This window comes from Triticum aestivum, chromosome 2B (assembly GCF_018294505.1).
Source record: "Triticum aestivum cultivar Chinese Spring chromosome 2B, IWGSC CS RefSeq v2.1, whole genome shotgun sequence".
In the NCBI taxonomy this organism is placed as follows: Eukaryota; Viridiplantae; Streptophyta; class Magnoliopsida; order Poales; family Poaceae; genus Triticum; species Triticum aestivum.
In genome coordinates, this window is record NC_057798.1 from 111,530,082 (window position 1) to 111,540,185 (window position 10,104).

The window sequence follows — 10,104 nt, forward strand, 5'->3', positions numbered from 1 at the left end:
AGCAAATAGCGATAGGAGGACCGGGCTCACAGGATTTTCTTGTGTGGAACTTTACGAGGAACGGCATTTTTTCTGTCAGGTCAGCATATCATTTGAGAATGTCACTGAAGGGCTAGGACCGGATAGCTGGAATCCTCAAGCTCGGTTAGTAAGCACAAAGGATTTCTTGCACTATGGGAAACTAGCGCACCGGCGAAAGTAAAAATCCATATGTGGCGAATGATCCGTAATGGTCTAGCTGTCAGGGCGGAACTCCATCATCGACGAATAAAACCGGGTGTCTTTTGTTTGGGGTGTGGACGAGAGGAGACAGTGGTGCATATGTTTTGGGCTTGCCAACATGCGGTTCAGTTCTGGGAGCTGATACGTGCGCAGCATACAATAAGAATGGACTCCCCGCCGCAGTTTATTGCATCTCAGCGAGCTCTTGCGTCATGGCTGCTGGACTGGTTCGCTAAGGCCTCTGGAGATGAGAAGGAGATGATGGTGCAAGCGGCATATGGCCTGTGGCTGGCCAGAAACGAAGCGAGGGGGGAAGCAAAATAGCACCACCACATGAGATATTAGCAACAGTACAGGTGCAGATCATGGACTGGAGACGTGCACATGAGACGAGGGCGCCGCAGCCGGAGCTAAAAACCATCCAACGTTGGGAGCCTCCTGAAGATGGATGGATCAAGATCAACTCCGATGGTGCGGTCTCAAGGCATGGAGACAAAGGAGGAGGTGGTGCAGTATTCAGAGATCACAATGCAGCGTTCAGGGCTGGTATGTGTCAATACTTCCCACACATCACTGATCCCGAGATGGTGGAAGTTTTGGCATGCAGGAAAGCTGTCCAGGTGGCCTTGATCTTCACATTCAGCGAGCTCATTTCGAGTTAGACAGTCAAGTCGTGGTGCAGATGCTTGACAATCCAGAGAAGAACTTATCAGCTGTGGGACGATGGGTGCAGGACATCAAGGCAATGCTCCATTCAATGGAGGAAGCCAAGGTTACGTGCGTTAGTCGTTCAGGGAATGTAGCCGCTCATAAACTCGCTAAAGTAGGCGTAGGTGAAAATCGATCAAAGATTTGGGTGGATTCTCCACCAGACTTTATCTTAGATGTAATTGCAAACGAGATTCCGAGCTTCGGATAAATAAAGCGGCATAATTTCCCCCTAAAAGAAAGCTCCATCCAGAATCAAAACGCACAGAGCGGCACTTTTGCAACTCTGAAAAAGTGGCCTACAAGCCACTCCGCTCCGCTCTGGGAGAGGCATGAAGCCAGCACGTTCAGTGCCACTCCAGCTGCTCCAGGAGCTGAGCTGCGGAGCGGAGGCCTGCCGAACATGCACTTCTTTTCTATAGAAACCAGTCTTTTCGGAGTTAATATATCAATTGTGGCGTGCATACGGTTTGCTGATTTACACGATTACTTACTGAAGGTGTAAGTTGTCATGCTACACCGTCTTACTTGAATTAGAAAAGGTCACTTCCATCATCACAACAGGCAATTGTGAGTTGGCAAGTAACCCCAAATCCCCAATGACGCCATGCCAACTGCCAACGCTAAAGTCGACTCTTGTACTGCTGTACTCAGCAACAATGTTTGGATGGAGTGACGCGGCTTATTTGTCCCATACTCCCTCGAGCGATGCATGCTCTCTTCACAAGAACTGGCCCTCCGGGCTGAGCATATGTGCGTCGGTGCGTGCACACGCTCACTCTATGCCCTCATGAACACCATGGCCGTGGATCAAGCCGCATGCTACCTCGTCTGCATCGTCCTGGCTCTGCTTCTCCCTCCGGTGCTCCTCAAGCTCGTGAAACGTGGCGGCAACGATGGCCTGAACCTGCCGCCGGGCCCGTGGAGGCTGCCGGTGATCGGCAACCTCCACCAAGTCGCGCGCGGCGGGCCGCTGGTCCACCGCACCATGGCCAAGCTCGCGCGCCGGCTCGACGCACCGCTCATGTGCTTGCAGCTTGGCGAGCTCCGCGTCATCGTGGCCTCGTCCGCCGACGCCGCCCGAGAGATCATGAAGACGCACGACGCCAGCTTCGCGACGCGCCCCTGGAACGCCACCACGCGGCTGCTGCGGGCCGACGGCGAGGGCCTCGTGTTCGCGCGCTACGGCGCCCTGTGGCGGTAGCTCCGCAAGCTGTGCGTCGCGGAGCTGCTCAGTGCCCGGCGCGTCCGGTCGTTCCGCCGCGCGAGGGAGGAGGAGGCCCGCCGCCTCGTCGCCGCCGTCGCCGAGGCGGCGTCCTCGGGCCAGGCCGTGAACGTCAGCGAGCGGATCGCCACGGTCGTGGCGGACTCGACGATGCGCGCCATGATCGGGGACAGATTCGAGAGGCGGGAGGAGTTTCTGGAGGAGCTGGCGGAGATCGTCAAGGTCGGCGCGGGGTTCAGCCTGGATGACATGTTCCCGTCGTGGAGGCTCGCGAGCGCCGTCGGCGGCATGACGCGCCGGGCGGAGCTGAACCACCGCAAGACCTACGAGCTCATGGACTGCGTGTTCCGGCAGCACCAGCAGCTGAGAGAGGCCGTAGCTGAAGGCGCCATCAAGGAAGAGGAGGAAGACCTTGTGGACGTGCTCCTTAGGATACAGAAGGAAGGCGGCCTCGAGGTGCCTCTCACCACCGGCAACATCAAAGCGGTCATCCTTGTAAGCCCCATTTTACTACTATCACACCATTTTAATAATTTGCAACATTATTGAGATTTTCAGCAAGTTTCTGGCGATCGAGAATTAGCAAACGATCCAAATCAACAAGTCATTCCATATATTTCTAATCTATACAAAACCAGGAATTGAACTAACATTTCAGTTAAGTTGCACATCTACTAAGATTACTATTCGAAACTTTGAAAATGTGCAATCTGGCCCAGATTTTCAAGAATTTGTAGAGAGGATTAGCGAAAGTGAGACTACTATTTCTGAAGAAATGATTTACTTTATGCACTACTTTTGTTCCAAAAGCAGATGAATAAGTTGTGTATTGGCATACAGGACCTCTTCAACGCCGGGAGCGAGACGTCAGCGAATACACTCGAATGGGTCATGTCAGAGCTAATGAGGAACCCACTAGTGATGCACAAGGCACAAGTCGAGCTACAGAACAGCCTCCAAGGGAAATCGACGGTGACCGAGGATGACCTGGCTGGCCTGAAGTACCTAAAGCTCGTCATCAAGGAAACCCTGAGGCTGCACACGGTGTTGCCACTGCTTCTCCCGAGGGAGTGCCGGGAGACGTGCAATGTCATGGGGTACGACGTGCCCAAGGGCACCACCGTGTTCGTGAACGCATGGGTGATCAGTAGGGACCCAAAGCACTGGGATGACCCAGAGAAGTTCAAGCCGGAGCGATTTGAGAGCATCATGGTTGACTTCAAGGGCACCGACTTCGAGTTTGTTCCATTTGGTGCTGGGCGGAGGATATGCCCGGGCATCACGTTCACGCAGGCCAATATGGAGATTGTGCTCGCCGCACTATTGTACCACTTTGACTGGAAACTCCCTGGCAAGGCTATGCCGGGCGAGCTGGATATGGCGGAGGAGATGGGCATCTCGGTCCGAAGGAAGAACGATCTTTACCTGTGTCCGGTTGTTCATGTTAACCCATGTGCTCTCGTGTAGCTGCTTTACTTATCACACCATGTCCATGTAGCTACCAGTCTATGTTATGCTTGTGTAAGAAATCGACCATTTGGACTGTAAAAGGAAACGGTGTGACTATGTATGGAAAAATGTCCATTAATCAATAAAGGAGTGGAAAGTTAGAGCTGGAGCAAATCTCCCTGGAAGTGAAGGTCCATTAAAACAAAATGTAGAGAAAACAAAATGTTGTTGCTGGGAAAGAAAGGATAAGAGCATCCAAAAGTACCTCTTGATTAAGCAACCAGCTAATTACTCTTGAAATGTATTTTTCACATTTTTCGATAATGGGAATATCTTAATATCAAGCGGATATTAATTACACCCGGTCTCTGCAACAACATAATGTCAAGAGCTAGTCGAGACATCAAGGATGCACACAACCAAAACAAAAAGGAAAAGAAAAACGCCGAACGGATCAACGAAGAAGGAGGAACTACTACCACCAGAGACCACACAAGGACTGCAAAAAAGGTTCTCCAAGAACGACGCCTCCAAGAAGCAAACCGTGCACCAATACAGTCGTCGCCTGATCACAAATCATGGGTTTTCACCCTGAAGAAAGTCTGACTAAACTCCAAACAATGCCTTCAACAAGGAAACGAATAGAGACCCGCCATTGCCAGGTACAACCAGTGAAGGTCGGACCAAGGGTTTTCACCCCGGAAGTCGAGACTTTGTGCCCAAAGAGCACCACCAATAAGAAGTCCACATGTGTTGTCGCGCCTGCTAGCCGGTACTCCTGCAAAACGCCGATCATCTGGTCCACAATCTTCACCACAACTAAACTCGCCTCCGTCATCACTTGAAATCTCGAACTCCACATGAGCCATCGAGATCCACTGGTCATTTACCGAAAAAGGCTTTCGCCCCGCTTTATAAATAAATCAAACCGCCAAGAGCACACATACAAGCACTAGTAATTCTCCAAACCGGAACGTAACGGTTTCTGGTGATTGAACTTGGGACCTCATACTCGACAACTCCTGCTAATAGACAATAAAACTGATGGTTCCTGAAGATTTACAATTTTACATGAATCGTGAAATGTTCAAGAACACATTGAAGCATCGTCATTTGGCATTTTTTTGAAATATTTTTTGAAAATTGTGAACAGTTCTAAAATGCTAAATATTTTTTAAACGAAAACAAATTGTTTATAGGTCCAGAATTTTTTTTGAGAAAATATACTCTATTTGGTAATAGAAACATTTTTAAAAAAACACAAAAAATGAAAATAAAATTAAATACATGCACAATTTTTTAGTGTGACCATTTTTTGACAATTCCAAAAAAGATTAAACGCGAAAAATTCATTGAAATAATGAACAACTTTTTCAAAATAGGAACAAAATTTCAAACATAGGAAAAATTTCGAAATATGAAGATTTTCCAAATTTTTGATCATTTATTGGATATTCTGAAAAAAATACAATTTTGAACAATTTTTGGAAAATGTAAACACTTTGTAAAAGAATGGATAATGTAGAAAAACGTGACCAAAAAAAGTTTAAAGTCCAATATTTTTTGAAATTTCAAACAAAATAGAATTGTGAACATTTTGCGATTTTTTTAGATTTATTAAAAAAAGGAACCGACAAATGAGAAGAAAAACTTAAAAAGGAGACAGAAAATAAACAAAAACAAAGAAAACCGGGTGGCCTCACATTGACTACAAGTAGATCGGCCAACTCCAGCACTCTTGTTTGTTTCGCAACTAATTTGACGCTCGGAGCGTCATATCGGCTACCGTCTTTCCCTAGTATTTTTCTTTGACAACGGGGTTGTAACTCGACGCAGGAACTATATGAACTGATCGACATGTAGAGACCTCCAAATCGGCGCCTTCTGCGTTGGGGTCCTGGCGCCCACGTGTCTGCTGATATAGGCCGGCCTATCATGAGGAAACGCGATTCACTAGCTTTTCTTTTTTAGGTGAACTAGGGATTCATTCAACGTTTAAAACAGAAGGAATACAAATGATGTCTGGTAGGATCCCTAGTCACATGTGGCGACCAGCAGGGAGCCGCGAAGCCGCCTTCGCTAAGGCATGAGCTTCAAGGTTTGTCTCCCTATTTTCAAAACGAAAGCCAACTCTTGCAAAATCTCTAGCTCTATCTCTTATTTCACTCCAAACTAAAACATAAAAAGGAACAAAAGTTCCGTTTATAGCTACGGATTTATTCAACGTTCAAAACGGAAGGAATACAAATGATGTCTAGTATAGGACCCTGGCCACATGCGGGGACCAGCAGGGAGCGACAAAGCCGCCTTCGCTAAGACGTGAGCTTCAAGCTTTGTCTCCCTAGTCGCGAAACAAAAGCTAACTCTTGCAAAATATCTAGCTCTATCTCTTATTTCACTCCAAACTAAAGCATAAAAAGGAACAACAGTTCTGTTTATAACTAGGGTTTTATTCAACGTTCAAAACAGAAGGAATACAAATGATGTCTGGTAGGATCCTTAGCCACATGTGACGACCAGCAGGAAGCGACGAAGTCGCCTTCGCTAAGGCATGAGCTTCAAGGTTTGTCTCCCTATTCTCAAAACGAAAGCTAACTCTTGCAAAATCTCTAGCTCTATCTCTTATTTCACTCCAAACTAAAGCATAAAAAGGAACATCAGTTTCGTTTATAACTAGGGATTTATTCAACGTTCAAAACAGAAGGAATACAAATGATGTCTGGTACAATCCCTAGCCACATGTGGCAACCAGCAGGGAGCGACGAAGCCGCCTTCGCTAAGGCGTGAGCTTCAAGGTTTGTCTCCCTATTCTCAAAACGAAAGCTAACTCTGGCAAAATCTCTAGTTCTATCTTTTATTTCACTCCAAACTAAAGCATAAAAAGGAACATCAGTTCCGTTTATATTTGAGACGACCTGCATGCAGTCCGAGCCTATGATCACATGTGATAAATTGAGATCCTTAGCCAGACTTGGGGCGTCCACTCTAGTCCATCAAAAACCACAGACGAGGCACCCGAGTTACTGGCCATCTTAGTCCCGACGTACGTACATCGGCTCCTGGTGGATTTGTTCCGGCATTCAAAAGCTAACAACGGAGGCACACAGAGACAGAGGAGTAAACTCCAGCTCAATTTTAACAGAAACCCACTATACACATCTCCATCAAATCTGATGATACAGTATTATTCATGCTTGAAGTAGTACTTATGTATCCGGTATATGTCAATATTGTACCAGAAGGCCAACCCTCCGAGTCTCCGACGACGCGGCCTCCTACCCGGATCTATACGCCGCCGTGCCCGCAAAGCCTCCGCCGAGCCCCAGCGCGAAGCGACCGTTCCAATTGAAATTCCTCCGCGCCGGCCGGCACGGCGGCGTGACCGCCTGGCAATCGGGTTCCGAGGGGGGCACCACCACGGGGCCGAGGCGGTACGCAATGCTGAGCGTGCCGTGGTGCCGGCTGCTGAGCGCCTTCCGGACCGGGTACGACGCGCAACACGGGGTGCCTCCTCCGGCGGCGCAGGCCCCCGCGAGCAGGTCGGCGACGGGGACAAACACCTCACCGATGTCGCGGTCGCCGAAGCCGAATGAACCGGCGAAGTAGCGCTCGGTGCGGAGGAGCACGTGGAGGTAGACGCGCCCCGCGGCGGCGGCCGTGGGCGAGACGGCGAACCAGACCGTGTGGTTCCACGCCGGCTCCGTCTCGCCGTCGCGGTCGCCGGTCGGTGAGGGTCCGCTGCCGCGTGCGAGGGTCGCCGTAGACGGCACGGCGTACACCTGCATGCCGCTGAACAGGTTCACGCTCGGCAGGTTGCTCGCCGAGACGAGCGTCAGCTCCAGGACCCTGTGCGCCATTGCCGACCGCTCCAGCACTGTCGGAGAAAGCAAAACTAGTATGTGGCTAGCAGCTGCGAGCTTTGCCGTACGGGCTTATGGACGGTGGCCGTGGCGCGCGGGGGTATGTACAGGACTCGGGCGGTCAGCGACGAGTCGTCGGCTGCTCCAAGTCTCTGGCGCGAGGGCTACATGCATGCATGCATGAATGTGCACGAATCTGATGCCAACAGAAATTTCAACAGAACCAGTGAATCTTTGAACCCTAAAGATCTTAACATGCGTCTAGAACACCTGGTGAACCAGTAAATTGTACTATAAGACTGCTAAGGTGTCTTCTGATGAAAGATTGTGCTACTTATACATAGAGGTGTGTGGCACCTCAACAATGCTACACGTACGAAGGATTACGGGGTGTTACGGGGGCTGATTCAACGTGGCCGTTAATGATTGGGGTTAGTTGTGGAAGCGGGCCCATCCCATGAAAATCAAGGGGTGAACATTTAGTAAATTGGAAGGGATCTGTAAAGCCCCGTAAGTGTGTGTACATGTAGCATTTTTGGTGGCACCCTAGAGCCACAAATCCTCTTCCTCCAATAACTGCCCTATAATAGACAAACTGCTCGGAATATAACTTTCAACACCAAAAAGAGTTTTTTGGCCACAAAAGAACAACCATTCCAACAACTGACCTGAAATAGGGCACAAAAAAGACCACAACTACTCAAACAATTGACCTAAAATAGGGCACCAAATAAGCAAATTGCATAGTTGAGTGCAAACATTCAAAGTTTTAAACTAACATTCAAACATTGCAACGCTTAAAACTACTTGATCACCCTAAACATTATGATGGACTCCGATGGACACACTACGCGTTAGGGTCGAAGTCAAGAGAGTTCCAAAGAGCCACAGTCTCCTGATATGAGGAATCCAACTCCTCGTCGTCTGAGTCAACCTCGATCATCGTCGAGGGGCCAACCTCGTCCTCCTTCTTAACCTTCACCTTCTTCTCATGGCCCCGCTTCCAAAACCACTCTGCCTCGTACTACACATACTGTCAGTGGCGGAGCATTAAAAAATGCCTTCTTCTTTTTTCCCCGAGAAACCTGGAGCCTGGCGACAGGCGATTAGGGTTAGGGTGGACTCCTGGCGGTGCACGTTGATCTCTCGATGGGGCGCAACGGTGATCGGGTAGGGGATGGCGACGTCGTCTGATCCGGGAAGAGGGAAGACGCCCTTGTCGCCGGGGGCGGCTAGGGCAAAGTTGGCTGAGGCGTTGGGAAAACTGGATATCACCGATGAAGAGGCAACGCCGCTGGTCTTGGATGACGACGGAGTGCCGGAGAAGTGGTTGGTGGCGGGGAAGATTCTGCACCGTAATGTCATTCACATCAACACCATCACCAATGCTCTCCGCCCTGCATGGGGTAATCCAAAGGGTTTAGCCTTCAGATCCGTGGGAGATAATACTTTTGTGGCAGAGTTTGCTAACCAGCGAGATCGCGATCGTGTATGGGATGGATCACCTTCGCATGTCAGTAAGAATGCGGTGATTCTTTCAGAGTTTGACGAGTGTATGCACCCAACTGAACTAAGGTTTGACAAGTTACAGCTATGGGCGAGAGTCATGAACCTACCTTTCAATCTTTGTGATGACAAGTGGAGTGCATCAATAGCTGGTCAGATTGACCAGAACGCCATGGCTGTCAAGTTCGATCATATGGCCGGGGTTTTGAGGGCTAGGGTTACTGTTGATGTGGATAAACCCCTGAGAAGATGGATTTTGATTGAATCTAAAAGGAGGAAGTGCACGGATTTATATGATATTCTTTACGAGAACGTGCCTCACTTCGGTTTTTCCTGTGGCCGTTTGGGTCATTCGGATCTGTATTGTCGTACTCCGGGAACTCGGGATGCCAACGGAGATCTCCCCTTTGGGATAGGTTTACGAGCTCGAGATGACAGGAAGAGGAATATGTCTGGGGAGGGTTCGACAACGAGGGAGCAGTTGGCTTCCCAGAGCAAGAAAGCTGAAACCAGACACTTGAGTACTGCACCCAAGGGAGGTGTGGAGGTTACATCCCCACTAAAAGCGAACCCTATGTAGAACAAACGAAGGGGGGGGGGGCTCAGGGGCAGAAACAGGTGTATAGGAGAGTGGAGATGCCGCTCCTAATGGATTACCCTCATCTAGACGGTACTGGTACTGTCAGAATGGGCGCTCTTGGTGGGGATCTGGTGACGCAGGAGGACGGCGAAAATGATGCTAAGCGGGAACATAAGAAGAAGAAACCTACTCCGAGCAACTCGGAGTCTTCGGCAGCGACTGCGGAGCAGTCCTGTCCGCACCAATGAGTTGCTTAAGCTGGAACTGCCGGGGGCTTGGGAACCCAGCAGCAGTTCGCGAGCTTCGCAATGTTGTGAAGAAAGAAGGGCCTAGTCTCCTCTTTGTTATGGAGATGAAAATCTCGGCTAAGCGGGTGGAAAGTCTGCAGAATCAACTCGGTTTCACGGGCTGTTTTGCAGTGAATAGTAATGGATTAAGTGGAGGAATTGGTATGTTTTGGTCGGCTGAGGTTGAAGTTGAGCTAAAGAACTTCAGTTCGAGCCATATCGACATGTTGGTCAGAAAGAAAGCCTGAGACTCCAAGGAGTGGAGGG

The 10,104-nt window shown here is 49.4% G+C and overlaps 1 protein-coding gene across 1 annotated transcript; it reads left to right on the forward strand.

The window, feature by feature from the left end:
* The first annotated feature begins 1,704 nt into the window (after window positions 1-1,704).
* On the forward strand, window positions 1,705-3,778 carry LOC123040695 (desmethyl-deoxy-podophyllotoxin synthase-like). Its single transcript, XM_044463467.1, has 2 exons — window positions 1,705-2,650; window positions 2,996-3,778. The coding sequence occupies exons 1-2, from the start codon at window positions 2,306-2,308 to the stop codon at window positions 3,620-3,622; spliced, it is 972 nt and encodes a 323-aa protein (XP_044319402.1). The 5' UTR covers window positions 1,705-2,305; the 3' UTR covers window positions 3,623-3,778.
* The last annotated feature ends 6,326 nt before the right edge of the window (window positions 3,779-10,104 follow it).

Coding starts and splice junctions, on each gene's coding strand:
- LOC123040695 (XM_044463467.1), top strand. CDS start 2,306: ATGCGCGCCATGATCGGGGACAGATTCGAGAGGCGGGAGGAGTTTCTG. Junction 2,651..2,995: donor ACATCAAAGCGGTCATCCTT/GTAAGCCCCATT, acceptor ATTGGCATACAG/GACCTCTTCAACGCCGGGAG.